Source organism: Exophiala viscosa (genome assembly GCF_022695815.1).
Source record: "Exophiala viscosa unplaced genomic scaffold EDD37scaffold_8, whole genome shotgun sequence".
Lineage (NCBI taxonomy): Eukaryota > Fungi > Ascomycota > Eurotiomycetes > Chaetothyriales > Herpotrichiellaceae > Exophiala > Exophiala viscosa.
In genome coordinates, this window is record NW_026944360.1 from 988043 (window position 1) to 1003770 (window position 15728).

Here is a 15728-nt window from a genome sequence, read left to right on the forward strand (position 1 = left end):
TCCTCTTGATCTCTTATGGATGAGTTACAGTCGGAGCTCAACTTCATATGAGGATCAGCTCCCGAGTGTGGTCGAATTCTGTGCCGTTTGCAATCCACATCCTAGAGTTGACGTGCCATATGGAGGTTCCTTTTGCTCTCAGCAGAGATGCCTCTGTTGTAGAATCATGTAATAGATCAACATCGAAATTCGTTCAATCCAAAACACCACTCTCCCTCAATCCAGCCAGGAGCTCCGGCTCCAAGAACCTCTTGACATCAACATCTTCACTCAACCCCTTCCTTCTCCTCGTCTTGAGCACGAAATCCCTAGCCGCCTGCTGAGGCCCAGCCATCTCCAGTGGCCGGATCTTGATACTCTTGTCCAAAGGATCTCCAGGAACGACATCCCATCTGTCGAATACGAGCGAAACGCTAGCCGCACCTTGACTATGAATCCTCAGATCGGTTTCGAAGCCGAAACTGTCAATGACCGGCAAGAGAGCCTTGGCCGCATATAGCGGTGTCCCCGCAACAGGTCCATCAGAAATGACATGTCCACGTCTTTTCATCAGGACGGTGTACAGCCCTGAAATCGAGTCCGCAGGCCCGGTCATGTGCACGCTGTAGATGGGCTCCATGAGTCGTGGGCCCGCCATCAAGAAAGAGCTGTAGACCGCTCGGCGAGCGGTGGGAATGATCTGTCCACCGCCGCGATAGATGGGTTCGGCTGCTAGGTCGGCGCCGGTAACCCGGAACTTGGTATTGCGGATTGGTTCCTCACAAAGTGGGCCTTCACGCGTGCCCCATGAGAAACCCTGCTTGATGCTCTCTTGCACTGACTTGAGCAGCTTCTTGTCAGTGTTTGAGGGCAAAGTATCGTCACAAAGAATGTTTGGCCCCATCTCATCAGGACCAAAAGCCCAGATGGATCTTGCCGCCAATTTGTCCCATTCGTACTTCTCCTCGAAGAACTTGGCGACTTGGCGAATGGGATCACGGATCTTGACCACACCTGCCTCGATATCTTCTGCGATACCGTCATCCAGAGGTTCTGCGATCATGGTCAACTTGTTCTTCTTGTTCGGCGTCAAAGCATAGCACATGATTGCACTGGTCTCGGTAACAGTCTCGCAGAATCTGGTCACTGGATCGGAGACCTTGATGTCCATTTCTGCATACAATGTCCGCAGATCATGCAGCACGCAGTCCATGTACAGCTCGCCCGTACCGAGGACAACGTGTTCGCCTGACTCCTCCACCTTGGTAGTAATGAGGGGATAGGTCTTATTGATCTTGCGCAGACCTTCCAGCATTTTTGGCAGCTCAGACGGGTTGACTGGTTCTACAGCGACTTTGAAGACAGACTCAGTAAAGTGCCGGACAGGCCTGAAGATGTAGGCATCTTCGTTGTTGGGGAATTTCTCCGCAATGACAGTAGCAGTTTTGACGATCGAGTTGTCGATGCCCGCAAGAAGAACAAGGTTACCTGCCGGGACTCCCGACACTGGTATGTTATATCGAGAGCATCCCAGATATGTCGCCGTAACTGTCGCGGTCGTCGAATCTTCCTCATCTTCAAGACTGTAAGACTCACCCAGAACACGTACTACCTGATCAGGTGAGGCTGTACCAGACATGATTCGACCAAAAGCGTTGAATGACTTTGCATCCGGCGAGCTGAAAAGCTTCGTAACTTCCACGACCAGTGGGCCGTCAGAATCACATTTTATCATGGATTCGCCTATTGATGAGTCCTGTCGACCGGTGTAATAGTTGTCGAGCATTCGCTTGGCGCCTTCGACAGGTGATGGCACATGTTGCACGACCATGTCGACAAATCCACTTGCAGGTCCAAAGAACTGTGCACATACCAATTTGAGCAAAATCTTTGCGTCCGTCTTGAGCTGAGTCGGTTTGAGAGTGATGCCCAGATTGTTGAGCGTCGCAGCAAGGTCTTCGGGACTCTCACTGATGGTATGTGAATACAGCTTGTAAATAGGTTCAAGCACGAAGTTGACAAAAGCGCGTTTCGAACCTTCTTCCATCCCCTTCCTCGAAAATTTCCGACTTTGGGGGTTGAAGAAGATATCGCCCCATAGCCTCTTCGAGAATTCGGTAGCGTCGACCTTGGAATAAGTCTCCGCGTACATCCTTGCAAATGACGGCAGAGTAAAGACCCATTCCATTGAGGTGCAGGCGAATGCGACATTGCCCTTCTCGGGCGACAACCTCCTCTTGTCGCCTCTTCCGGGTATTGTGTTCTCGATGATGGTGTTAACTTCTTCGACCACGTGCTTCAGTTTGAAATAAGCGTCCGTCGGTGGAATCTTCAACTCAAGGATCAGTCGATCCATCTTGTTGATGACGAGCACGATGGGCAGATCTTCCAAAACCGCATGCTTGATCACCTGCTCAGTGTTGACCTGGACGCCTTCAACCACATCGACGACCAGAACGACACCGTCAACCAGTCTCAAGCTCGATGAAACTTCGTCCACAAAATTCACATGACCCGGAGTGTCGATGACATTGAGAATATGTGACTTCCCTCTCGTTCCTTGCATAACAAGACTGATGGGTGCAGCCTTGATAGAAACTCCGCGCTCTCGTTCGAGGAAATGTGTGTCGGTATATCTCAATTGCTCGTCCCTTCTCTTGCCTATTCTCTTATCGAGCCGTTCCTGTAGAGAATGTGTTTGCATCACCAACATATCCACGAAGGCTGTTTTCCCGTGGTGTAGATGTCCAGCCACTGCGATGTTCCTGATACCTTCCGGGAAATTGAGAAGATCTGTCATAAACTCGCGCGAGTAGTATACAGGCGGCAAGTCTGCTTCCTGGACTTGAAATTTCTTCTGCGTGACAGGCGCAATGATCGGCTGGGTCAGCGGTTGTGCATCCTCCTCCTGGACCATAGTCTCAACATCTTCGCCATACACTTGTTGCGCGGTGGGGTAGTACTGCTTGTCTTCGTGTAATATGACAGCATTCGAGGGTACCTCGTCGTCTACTTCCATCGCGCCATCTTCATGGGGCTGTTGCTCGGCGTCCGAGTCCTCATCGTATACGTAATTCTGGCCGGCGCCGCCATCTTGTGTGCCCTCCTCGTCTGAGACTGCTTCACCGATGAAATTGCCAAACCTGCACAATCAGATTAGCTGCTGAACATCGCCAATGCGTTTGGTAATTCCATACTCATCGTAAAGGTCGTCCATGTTGGATACGTGGCCTTCTGGACCGTGGGTGCGCGTGGCTCGGAAAGTCGAGATCTCTTAACAACTTGAATTTTGCGGAGTTGGAGTTTGACAAAAAAATGTCCTGCAGCCCGCACTACGTCGCAAGACACCTTCGCTTACATAATGCATCCCTTCTCCTGGTCAGCCTGTCCGGCTTGACTTACGGAACAATGACTTAGGATATATGTTCTGAATTATGGGGCTTATGTGCATGCATTAATCATTTCATCGGAAGAAATTAAGGCGTAAATGGAGCATTCACTGTGTCAAGAAACGGTGCCGTCAATATGCTCCTTGCCGTGGCTCATATCCTGCTTGTCCCACAAATTCAATATTCGCCAATGCCGACCTGACCGGCGTGTCGTATACAAGCTGAAACCCCTCCAGCTTGGCTCCCGCGGGCTGATGCGCCCACAGCGTCAGCGCCAACCAGTTCGTGCCTTGGTAGTTCAACACGCCTGGAGGCACAGGGTAACTCGTCTGCGGACCGATGTGGTTGATGTACTTTCCGTACTGAAATCCGTTGACGAACAACTGCACCCTGTACTCGGCTGGAGGCTGAGTAATGTTGCTGAACGAGAACGACATTGGCACATCCCAGCCCGACGGGATATTGAGGTCAAATTGAGTACTGAAGAAGCCCACTCCGGGCTGGGAGATACCAACATATGGGGTGCGTGATGTCCAGTTTTGGCTAGGTGGGTTAGGTAAGTGCCAACCCTGACGTTCCGCATACATGGCTCCTTCATTTAGAGGACCACGAACCGTATCACGGTAGTCCTCGCCGCCCAGATTGCCGGTCAATTTCCACGTGATGGCAGTGTCGTCTCGTCCGGCAAGGGCATAGTTCAGAATGCCACGAGGAGTCTTCATCAAGTCACCACCGACGGTGGGGTTCTCCTCAAGCCCCATGTGGTCGATGAGGACTGTGAAGACGTACGGCTGTCCTGCTTGGAGGTGGGTGAGTTTGTACGTAGCATTGGTATTGTTCTGCGTGCTGACCCCCGCCCAGGAACCAAGGAAGGTCTGGTTCAGCCAAACCGAACTCCCAAAGGCCCAGCCTCCTTGGGTATTGAGGTAGATGCTTGATTCATTGCCCTGAGCAACAAAGTGTCCGCGATAGAGCAGAGAGCCAGTGTGAAACCCATAATCAGCGGCGTAAAGCGACATGGGGGTCGTCAAATTGCGCAAAGTGTTATTAGTCGTAGGATGGTCTGCGGTAGGCCATAGTGAGTCGTTGTAGGTCGGTTGGATTTCAGGAAGACTGTCAATGTACTTCCACTCCGAACTGTTGAGGCTCGGGGGAGTCATATTTTGAGAAGGCACGTTTACCGTGTCGGTCCAGTCTCCGACGCTGCTTGTAGTATATCCCAGCTCCTGACCATTGATGAAGAGAGTCTTTGCGGAACTCGGTGCGCCGATGACTTCAACGAATGTCGTGTCGTTGAAGTCTGCCGATAGATGTAACTCAGTACCATTGAGCAAAGCTGCCCTAACAAGATAACCTGCTTGGACGATGATGGAGGCTGCAGTGCTCTCCTGAGAACTGAAGCTAGTATTGGAGACACTGTTCGATAATTCAGGTACCCAGTAGTTGTAAGCGGAGTTCCTGTCTGTGACGAGTTAGCCCAATCCAACCATTGCTGACTTTACACTGACCAAGTATATAAATCTCCAAGTCACCCACTTGCACAATGCGCCGTTCAGAAGAAGTGTCCCACCCAACGACAACACTGCTTCCATTTCGGAAAGTCAGGCCTGACTGAGATCCCTCGAGCAGGGTGGGCGACACATTCGACGATACCGATATCTCGTGATGCTCACCTGGTCCACCATATACCAGAAGGACCTTTCGTGGACCAAAGTCCTTCCAGGTGAATATTTCTGCCGTAGAGTAGAGAATATTGGTTCCGTTGACGTCGTAGTCCGTGACATGGATCTTTGAATCTCTCCCATTCAGTGTCAATGTGCCTCCAAGTTGTGGAATTGACAGGTCGCCAGCGCTTGTAGGTAGATTCAGCCTGTACGAGGTCGAGTTCTGACTTGTATAGTTTGTATGTCTCAAAACATAGAATGTGGTGGCGCTGCTATTGGCCTTGACTGGCGTAACAGTCAAGTCGGCTGTGTTTGTGTAGAGAGTCGTGGAGTTAGGCATAGAGGTTGCGTCGAAATATGCGGGTGAAACCTTGATAAAGTTGCCCAACAACTTCAGCTGACTATACTTCTCGCGGTAGACTTGACGCCCTTCGGCAATGGGAGCTGCGTAGTCGTAGGATGTGTAGCCACCAGGATGGCCAAGGTTGCCCCAGTTCGTACCACCGTATGTCATGTAGAGGTTCAAAATCTTGACGCTGAAGCTGAGGTCATTCTTGTAGAAGACTCGTTCGAACTCACTGTTGATTAATGCGCCGCACTTCGCAAAACCTGGTCCGCCCCAGGGATCGAAAGATCCTGCCTGGAACTACATAAAGTCAGCAACAAAGGCTTCAGGCAGCAGGTGTGAGGCTTACCTCCGTGATACTATAAGGGGTGGTCGGGCTCTGCTGGAGGTGGAGCTGCCACCAGGTGGTGGGAAGATTCCCCGCTGGCCAAACAGTTGGGTTTGCGCAGTTAAACCCAAGGGGATAGCCATCGTGCCCATAGATGTCAACAGATCCCACACCACTTCCGGGTACGTTGAAACCATGAGGAGCATTGTCGTTGCTCAGAAAAGGGATCACAACCCCTGCCGCTCGAGCTTGGTCCATGACATCTTGCATATATTGGCCGTCTGGTCCGGTGAGACCGCAGCAGAAGCCTGAGTACTCGTTCTCTGGCTGATACAGGATGATAGGTCCGCCATTGGTGATTTGCCCCTTTGCAATAGTGGCAGCCACATGGCTGGCATAACTATGTGAAACTGTAAGTATGGCTAACGCTTTGAGGTCCCATGACATACTTCTGCGTTGCGTTCAGGTAGTCAGTATCTGTGGTCCTCAGCCTGCCTTTGATCCTCTGCAGCCAGCCTGGGAAGCCTCCACCCGATGCTTCTGCGTTGATATAAGGACCAGGTCGTGCAAGGAGGTAGATTCCAGCTTCACTGGCCGCATCAAAGAATGGCTCCAAGGCAAATACTCCCTCCGCAGAATAGTTTCCAGGCTTTCCTTCCACCAAGGCCCAGTCGACGTAGAAGGACACGCAGTTGAATCCGAGTGCTTTGACTTTCTGGAAGATATCAAACCATAAGGACGGTACGGGAAGACTGCCGATCGCGAGGGTTAACGCGTCACGAAGATATAATGTGCTTGCGGAATACGTCGTACCGGAATGGGTGGACCTCACCACTCCATATCATGATCCGCTCACCACGGACGAACAGGGATGTCTGATCCCATGTCACCTGGCAACATCAGTACTCACTATTAGCCACTGCTAAAGACGATCGAACCAGGTTTTGCAGGAGTGCTCTCTTCTTTGGGTCAGGATGTTCAATGATCCTTAGACCAGCGATATTATGGCTAGGCACGGCGGATGCAGCAAGCTGCACCGCCAGAAGACCGAATAGAGACGCAAAGATAAGCTTCATGGCTGTCCGCTTAGCTCCTCAGGGACTGAGCACACGACGAGTAAGGAGAGGAGTCAAGCTCGGAGGAAAACGAGCAGTCTTGTATGCTTGGGAACGACTCCCAGCAGTTGCCGACATTTCCATGTCTCGCAAACCATGTCAAGCTCTATACCTCCATGTGCACACATTCCGGTGGCGGGGCGAAGTTCCTCCATAAAACCCAAACATCCGTCTCTGTTGAAGTCATTTTGCAAAGAGGCACCTTCCAACCACGGCGTAGCAATGTGATCGACGATGCGGAGGCTCTGATGCATCATATTAGGCTAAGAGTGGCCAGGAACGTCGCACAAATTTTGTAGAACCGTGAAGCTTCCATCCACAAAGGTGACAAGAAGACTCAGGAGGAGGTCACAGTCGGCAAATCAATGGCCAGTGGGCAGATGCGGAGGTGGCTGCACGTCCAACTTCTCCGCAGTTTCTACTCTGACATTTCCAGGTTTCCAGCCTTGTTCGGACCAAGAATGTCCCGAAATGTGGTCGGACTAACTATTTACATATGTCGACGATTTGATTGAATATGGTGGATGCACTGCACTCGAATGAGCAAACAGCACCCACTAGGCGTATGTGCCTGGCCCGACCCTTTTGGTACGCCTTTTTGCCCAATCACCTCTGCCGGTGGATTCCCATTCCAGGCTCCATGGTTCTTGCTTTACATCAAAGACTCAACGACCAGAGCACTTGCTCCACCTCCACCATTGCAGATGCCTACGCATCCAATCTTGCCCTTCTCTGCCCTGAGAACACCGAGCAATGTTGCGACGATCCGAGCACCTGAAGCACCGAGAGGGTGCCCAATAGCCACAGCACCTCCGTGGACGTTGACCTTGTCCGCGGTCAATCCCAGAAGCTTCATATTGGCAAGCGCCACCACGCTGAATGCCTCGTTAATCTCGAAGAAATCGACCTGATCTTGACTAATGCCGGCATGCTTCAAAGCCTTTGGAATCGCAAGGGCCGGCGCTGTCGTGAATTTGTTAGGTTGGTGTGCAGCATCTCCCCAGCCCAGAATCTTTGCTAGTGGCTTGATGTTCAGCTCCTTCAACTTGGCCTCCGAGACCAACACAACCGCGGCACCTCCGTCGCTCAAGGGTGAGGCGTTTGGTGCTGTCACTGTGCCTGTCTCAGGAATAAAGGCTGGCTTTATCGATCGCAGCTTGTCCGCGTTCAGGTTCTTGGGCTCATCGTCCTTGTCCACTGTTACGCCAGGCTTCCCACGTGCGCCAGGAAGCTGGACTGGCGCAATCTCGAAATCAAAAAGTCCGTGCTTTTGAGCATCCTGCGCCCGCTGGTACGACTGTATAGCGTAGTCGTCCTGTTGCTCCCGATTGAAATCGTGATCCCGTGCACATTCCTCTCCTTGCAGCCCCATGTGCTCCTGCTTGCCATATGCATCAGAGAGACCATCTTTTAGAACACCGTCAACCAAAGTCTGATTGCCGAACTTGGCTCCGGTGCGCATGTTGGGAAGATAGTGAGGGCAATTCGACATGGACTCGGCACCACCAGCCACAACAATGTCGGCGTTGCCGGTCATGATAGTCTGAGCACCCAGGACGATAGCCTTCACGCTTGACGCGCAAACCTTGTTGACCGTAGTGCAGACGGTCGAATTGTCAAGACCGGCTCCGAGGGCGCATTGCCGTGCAGGATTCTGACCAAGGCTGTTGATGATTAGATCTCGCGTGCCTCTAAGTACAGAGGAATGACCTTACTTTGCAGAGAGGACATTTCCAAAGAATACTTCCTGTACATCTTGTGGCTTGATCTCGGGTACTCTTTCAAGGGCGGCTGTATTCGGTGTCAATAGGGCGCCTCCGGGCGGAGGTCGGTGAGAGAGGCATACATTTGATAGCATGGGAACCGAGTTGAGGGGCGGTGAGTGAGGATAGGGAACTGCAATCCATCAGTGCACTGCATGACATGGAAGGAACGACGCTGCCCTTACCCAAGAAACATGCCCACCGGCGTCCTGGCAGCGGCAACGATATAGACCGAGGGCAGCGAGGGTTTCTCGTGAGGGACACCGTTGGTGCCGTTGGTTGCTGCCATGTTCGGGTCGTACGAGAAGGGCTGAAGAGTACAGACAGTAAGAAGTCAGACCGACAGCAAAGTATGTCGCTGTGAGAATACTGATCAGCCCAACAAGAGTAGAGAGGTAGACCAGGCTGCTGTGTTTACTACCCAGTTGTTTCAATCGTCCTGCGCCTCCAAAATTTTGGTGCCGCTTCCGATCTTCAATTAATCGTGCCACCCGGAAGCGAAATTCGAGGATGGGATGACTAAGCTTCACGTGCAGATAAGATAACCACGATAAGATAACTTACCCTTTCCTTCGACTTTTCCATTGTGGCTTATCGACCTCACGTCGAGTACTCCCAAGGCCGTTGTTAACGTAGTAACGAGCTAAAGCTGTACATGATGGACGGAGCCTCAGCTTCAGCGGCTTCTAAAGCCCTGGCAAACTCTTATCGTCATACGGCTCAGAAGAATTGTTGCGCTTAACACCCTGATCAGTAGTTGTACAAAGCCGGAGCATTAATGGAAGGTGAAAGAAGTCTGAAATGCTCTGTGAGAATGAGTTGCAGTGAAGTCACTCTCAATGGGTGCGGCGAAACCCAGGGCGTCTACAGCTCAGCGCATTCCCTCACCTGCACCTTTCACAATTTAACACTTTCATTCATCAATACAGGGCTTTACTTGTTGCGCTGACATCAACAGATCCTGAGCGTCAAGCTATCAGGGGTTTTCTTGCTTCATCTCGTGGCGCTCACGCTGTGATCTCAGCATTGTGACATCGATTGGTATGAAAGGGATCGCTCAAAGAGCTGAGAAGGGTCGGACAGTGAATCTGGTCAACCACGTATTCCCCTCACATTCCAGTCATCCGAGATCATGCTGACGCGGAACAGGAGTCATGGACGCAGGAGAGTGGGACACCGCTGCTGCCCGAGATGCTTTTCGCCAGGAGCTCGAAAGCATCAATGTTGCCATTCGCCTTGCTGTAGTACCCGCGACTGCCGCGATATTGGAAAATCAAGCCCTTGTACTTCGCCTGCAGTTGGAAGAGTTGGATGTACTGGAGAGTCGTCAAGCATCTCAGCGCATGCAGCATAGCATGTATCGAGCCATGCTCGCTGATCTCCCACTCCTAGCTCCGAACGATTCAGCAAGCAGAGGATGTCGTCGCCAAGCTGCGTCTAGCGACACTGCCATACCAAGCCATCCAGCCGTCACGGTCAATCCCGACGGAAGTACACAACTCGAGGAGTACATTGATCAGCTCAAAATTGCCGAGGAGCCGCCCAAGCAATGCTATGCATGTATGGAAGAAACCCCAATCAACCAAGGAGTTATCCTGGAGAACTGTAGTCACTTCTGGTGCCACGAGTGCTTGAGGCGGTGTTTCGACCTGGCCATCAAAAACGAAGGCGGTCATCCTGTGCGATGCTGCGAACAGCTACCGAAGATTCCAATGGACAATCCCGCAATTGCTTCTGTATTGGGATCCAAGATGATTACCGACCTGAAGGCGAAAATCGTGGAGTACGAGACCCCGAATCGGACCTACTGCCACGAACGAAGCTGCTCGACATTCATTCCACCAGACCAAGTCCTAGAGCGCATGGCGGCATGCCCGATCTGCCAAAACAAAACCTGTGCAGAGTGCAAGACACAGTACCACGAGAGTCCAGATTGCACCGCGGTCCATGACGAGGCGTTTGACGAATGGCGGACCAAAAATCAGGCTGCTACATGTCCAGGCTGTCACCGTGTCGTTGTCATTTCTTACGGCTGCAACCACATGTTGTATGTTCTCAGCCTAATTTCTCCCTTTTGGCGCAGACACAAAATACTAACTACATGTGAAAACAGGTGTCCATGCGGGTCTGAGTTCTGCTATGAATGCAGTGTTATTTGGAAAGAGTGCACGTGCGAACGATGGCACAACGACCGCCTCTTGGATCGTGCAGCAGAAGTGGCTGATCGTCTAGCCGACGGCATGGCGAATGCGGTGCAGGTCCAACAGGTTGCTGAGGCGCTACGAGCGGAGGGTGGCTGCCGACATAACAACTGGACGCGAACGGACTTGTTTACGTTTACGTCGAGTACTGCTGCAGAGGTGACCTGCGCAGATTGTCACTGGCGTGCGGGTGAGTTCTTGTGGCGTTGCGATCGCTGTGGCATGCGTGTATGCTCGCGATGTCGCGTCGACTACAAAGACTTCGATGACCACCGGGACTACTAGGGTGTTGGACAGGCTTCACAGGACTGAGGAGTATCGCAGAAGTGAGAAGAGCTCGATTGGCACTGCACTTCCTTCACAGAAATACTGCGAGAGTGAGAAGGGTCCGAGGTACTGACCGCAGATGGAAAGCAGCATTGGTGGCTCGTCGGTAATTTCAAATCCGTTGGAAACAGGTATTGAGACATGATATTGGCGCAAATCAGAAATCTCACGCCACTCTTCTTGTTGTCTAGGCTTTGGCCCCCTTGAGGCAGGATAGCATATTGGGGTCACAATTGATACCAAGACCTGGCTCGTCTTCGAACGCCGAGATTGTGAATCGCATCAGGATTGATAGACACGGGTGAATGATGGTCACTCAACCCCCAATGATCAGGTAACTTCAAACTTTGTGACATAGATTTTTGGTCGTTGGATTTTTGGCTCTCGTGCCTTTCACTAAGTGCCAAGGTGTGATAGCAGTTCACCCGCTTCGTGGAAAAGGAGCCTGCAGCCTTGTGCTCTCCACTTGATATGATTGGAACAAATACCAAGACGAAGCAGATATTAAAGTTGTGAAGGTCACACGAAAATACTCTACAGATTGGCGCCCTGAAGACACACACTATCTTGTCCTGATCTGCCTTGCCGACGGATTCTAGAGTCAGGATGTTGTACAATCGTGGGGGCTCTTCTTGAAGGATAGTCTGGAGGACACAGAGTTTCCCACCCGGCGGACTTCCGAGACTCTCGCCGACTATCAAACAACTATATCATCGAGTCATACCAGCAATACGCTGCATCCGCGTCCACGTCCACGTTAGCTGCCAAGGTCTTTATGCGCTCTGGCGGCACAGCATATGTATAGAGAAAAGAGCCCTTATGAACAGTACATTTGTCCACCTGTGGAAGAAGGTGTAAGAGTTCAGTGTTGGATTATCAAGGGCGCAGGGGGGAGCACAACTAGATCGACGTATTACGGTGGAGCATGACCCCAAGAACATTGATCACGTGGCTGAGTGGGCAGCCATTGCCTCCACACTTCACCCACAACTGTGCGGAGTACTCCGTAGGGAGACAACAAGCGCATTCGGGGTGCATGTCATGCTTGAACACATTTTGTTTCGCACTCGACCATAATCTATTGAGACCCTCTGCTCGTTCACATGGCAGCTGCCGTACTTAGAGGTGAACTTCGGCGCCGTTAGACTCCATCCGAGTCTGTGGCTCTAATTGACCGGCCTCTTAAGTAAGTAAATATCCGCAGCTCTTAATCGTTGGAGACAGCAACAGCACCCCCACCTTTGTACCTGATGTCTTTGGTTCCAATCATTCGCCACTCGTAATCTCTTATCTGATTGACAAGCGGACACAGTAAGCAGTGCACGAAGTGGGATCTCCTATTGAGGCAGGTACGGCACGGCACGGGCAGGATACGTAAGCCCACCGCTCTCTCTCTTTTACCCTATAAAGCCGGCTTCCGGCGATGTAATTCACCTGCTCTTATGCCGACTGCAAGCTGAGTCCCGGCGCGGCATCTTGCATCCATAACCATAGTCATTTTTTTCACACAATTCCACGCATCCTGGCATGGCGAGCCTCGTGTCGGATGAACCCCTTTCTGCCGGTCGACCTTCCCCAGCCGGTAATAGTGGCGACCCTCCTTCCACGGCATCGTCAACCTTGAAACGAGCCGCTCTAGCGTGCGCGAACGTAAGTTCGATATCAGTCTACATCACTGGGTCGGTCACCGCTAACCATCCATTATAAAGTGTCGAAAGGTAACTACATGTGCTCGAATACTGTGCTGTAAGATTGCAGCTCACCACTTCTGTCAGTGTAAAGCCCGATGTATCGTCTCGAACAACCCCGACTCTTGCGAGGAATGTTGCAAAAGGAACAAAGAGGTAATCTGCCTGGGTCCAACGAACATAGCGTTGTACTAAGACCTGCAGTGTATCTGGGTCCAGTCAAATCGTGGGAAATGGTCTCGCCCAGCCAAGCGAGGTAAGCTACGTGAAACCCAGCCGTTTACTGTGTCGCCCGCTTCCCACGTCGATTTTCGGGATGACAGGGCAAATCCGAGTGTGTCCCTGTTACCTGCTAAGGCCAACTCACCTCCAGCGCGTGCCAGCCTCACATACGAGCACAGGGGCGCCGGCAACGGCGCCGAGACCGAGACTCGAGCAGACGAGAATACAGTAGAGCATGTTCACAATCCGGGTCACTTCAGAGTTGACGGCGCCTTGTTTCCTCTTGGAGTTTTGGCAGAGTGCGCACGTACCCTCTCCTTTCTCTTCCTTTTTTGCTGACAGAGGACCCGCAGGGCCAGCCGGCAAATTGACTCTAATGCCAATCAGGTGGAGTCTAACACACAGTCTGAAATGGAGAACAGTTCCAGCAGTCTATGGAACTCTTCCTCTCAAGCGATAGGCGTTGCAAACAACAAATACTTCCACGACGACATCCGTGAACGTATGTGGCGCCTGTCGCTCCAGCGTTAGCTGCTAATACAAGCGTAGACCTCCTCCCGAAAGGCAACGTCCAGGCGAGAGCGAGCATATTAGCTGATCAGATCATCACAATAGCACAGGTAAGACCCTTCTTCGCTACCTACCACGATTCAGGATGTGCTAACTCGCCGTCTTCAGGCGGAGCAACTATTCAAAATGTAAATCACTAAATACCCCAGGCATTGCTTGAAATTCAGAGTATTTAACAGCAGAACTACTCGGTAGATTCTTCAAGCGGTTGAATCCACAACTCGGGCTCCTTGATGAAAGGACCTGCTCCCCTCAATCCTGTCGCCAAAGATCGGTCTTTCTCTTCACAGCGAGTATGTATCAATCGGTTGCACGCACGTCCTGTGCTAACGATTTCAGTATGTGCCGTGGCTGCAAGGTTTTCCAAGAACGACCTATTATATCATGTTCTTCTCCAGCATGCTCGAAAGGCTGGTTTGGACGCAATGCTCACGTCCAAGTCGACCGCTACCGTCCAGGGTTTCATCATCATTGCGACCTGGTCGCAGCAGTCGGTATCGTACGAGGCGTGCAATGCATACTTTTACGCTGGTATCGCAATAAGGTTTGTTGGCACACGTTTCCCCTGACGTGGAACCGCGTGCTGACGATGACGGGTAGAATCGGCGTCGAGATCGGCCTCCACAGGAAGACGGTTCTGCGGTACCCAGACAACATGGACCCGTCAATTAGGCAGGTATACACCCGCGAGGTTCTCGAAAGGGAACGTACCTGGCTCTGCGTCTTCGTGATGGATCGGTCCATGAGCGCCATGACTGGCAAGCCCCCGCAGGCTCCCGAGACTTATTTGATCCGGGACGTCGACAAGTGGTGGCGTCAGCCCGAATGTCTCTTGTCAGATGTCTTTGTTTCGGCCCTTACACAATTACTCCGGCTTCTCTACCGCTGCATTGATGTCATTTATTCGCGTGACGATATAGCCAGCAGCGTGTCCACGGGTCATAACTACCAGGTCGTGGTCAAGGATTTGCAGTGGCGTCTCGATGAGTGGGGTCAGACCTGGACGCAGAATCTCAACAAGTTCCACTGCGAACACGGAGAAGCGGGCCCCTTGGACCTCTACATTTCTGACCTGCAGTTTTTTCGTGCTTTCTACAATCTGGTCCCGTTATCCTTCGGCCTCCAACATTACACGGTCGATAGCTTCGACCGAGTCGACCAGATCTCCTTCGTGGCCCAGTGTTACCAGTGCGCCCGCAGCACGCTCGAGGTTGCTACATACCAGCTCAAACACACGGAAAACTTCAAGGCCATACCCGATGTTGCCATTGTTGCTGTCGGCTACGCGGCTTGCTTTCTTCTGAAGCTCATCGGCCCCAAATTTCCGCACCTGTTCAATGACTCCTCTGTGATCGAGCTCATCAAGACAACCGCGACGCTGCTCGAAGAGGCCTCGGAGGACGAGCGCCACATACATAATCTTTACTCTCTCTTCCTTCGCAAGCACCTCTCTCTGAGGCAGCCTCGAAGCTCGCCGTTATCTGCTGACACCAGTGGTCACAACACGCAGGACATGAATGCCGTCACGGATCCGTGCAGCATTCACGTGAACACTGAGCTGGACAGTTCATCTGCTGCTACCAGTGGTCAGATCACACAGGAGCCTCGCCAGCTTCCGTCCACCCAGATCGGGAATATTGTCGCTGATCAATATAGCACCGAGGTCAATACTGACCTGGACGATTCATTCACTGCTACCAGTGGTCAGATCACGCAGGAGCCTAACCAGCTCCCGTCCACTCAGATCGGGAATACTGTCACTGATCTATACAGCACCGACGTCAACATTGACCTGGACGGTTCGCTGAACTTCATATCTATGTCTGGCGTCGATGTGTTTCGACCCGCCGATGACCTGGACTCCGGGTGGATGGATAGCGTGCTAGGACTTCAAAACCGCAGGAACGATCCATTTTGGTCGCTTTTGCAGGTGGCACCGCCAGCTTCGGACGATTTTGATTTTTAGAATGAGAGCCATTGATAGCGTTACTCCGCTCTATACATCAGTGCCCATCCGGTCACGGTCTGCGGTGCCAAACCAGTGAATGCTTCAACCCATGCCATCCAATCGGGCCGCAGGCATCGGGAGGAAATGGCGTCACATATTGGTTGGGCTAGCGTGTCGTGAACATCAAT

General features: G+C 51.9%; 5 protein-coding genes across 5 annotated transcripts; 2 read left to right on the forward strand and 3 right to left on the reverse strand.

The window, feature by feature from the left end:
- Positions 1-193: 193 nt before the first annotated feature.
- EDD37DRAFT_566567 (elongation factor EF-2) lies at positions 194-3196 on the reverse strand (the record flags this gene model as incomplete). The annotated part of the gene is made up of 2 exons (XM_062814104.1): positions 194-3122; positions 3177-3196. The coding sequence occupies 2 exons, from the start codon at positions 3194-3196 to the stop codon at positions 194-196; spliced, it is 2949 nt and encodes a 982-aa protein (XP_062668543.1).
- Positions 3197-3420: 224 nt separating this feature from the next.
- On the reverse strand, positions 3421-7143 carry EDD37DRAFT_635561 (beta-galactosidase A). Its single transcript, XM_062816922.1, has 6 exons — positions 6645-7143; positions 6520-6596; positions 6156-6458; positions 5728-6106; positions 4877-5678; positions 3421-4830 (listed from the first exon to the last, which is right to left on the reverse strand). Exons 1-6 carry the CDS (start codon positions 6780-6782, stop codon positions 3500-3502), a joined length of 3030 nt encoding a protein of 1009 aa, XP_062668544.1. The 5' UTR covers positions 6783-7143; the 3' UTR covers positions 3421-3499.
- On the reverse strand, positions 7144-9169 carry EDD37DRAFT_696091 (acetyl-CoA C-acetyltransferase; the record flags this gene model as incomplete). Its single annotated transcript, XM_062820132.1, has 5 exons — positions 7144-8485; positions 8537-8612; positions 8668-8717; positions 8770-8894; positions 9149-9169. The coding sequence occupies 5 exons, from the start codon at positions 9167-9169 to the stop codon at positions 7474-7476; spliced, it is 1284 nt and encodes a 427-aa protein (XP_062668545.1). The 3' UTR covers positions 7144-7473.
- Positions 9170-9636: 467 nt separating this feature from the next.
- EDD37DRAFT_483116 (uncharacterized protein) lies at positions 9637-11471 on the forward strand. Its single transcript, XM_062813261.1, has 2 exons — positions 9637-10631; positions 10698-11471. Exons 1-2 carry the CDS (start codon positions 9739-9741, stop codon positions 11068-11070), a joined length of 1266 nt encoding a protein of 421 aa, XP_062668546.1. The 5' UTR covers positions 9637-9738; the 3' UTR covers positions 11071-11471.
- Positions 11472-12183: 712 nt separating this feature from the next.
- On the forward strand, positions 12184-15647 carry EDD37DRAFT_483124 (fungal-specific transcription factor domain-containing protein). Its single transcript, XM_062813262.1, has 11 exons — positions 12184-12298; positions 12425-12762; positions 12822-12830; positions 12888-12956; positions 13005-13321; positions 13376-13524; positions 13572-13642; positions 13701-13720; positions 13788-13885; positions 13932-14136; positions 14193-15647. The coding sequence occupies exons 2-11, from the start codon at positions 12640-12642 to the stop codon at positions 15556-15558; spliced, it is 2427 nt and encodes an 808-aa protein (XP_062668547.1). The 5' UTR covers positions 12184-12298; positions 12425-12639; the 3' UTR covers positions 15559-15647.
- Positions 15648-15728: the final 81 nt, after the last annotated feature.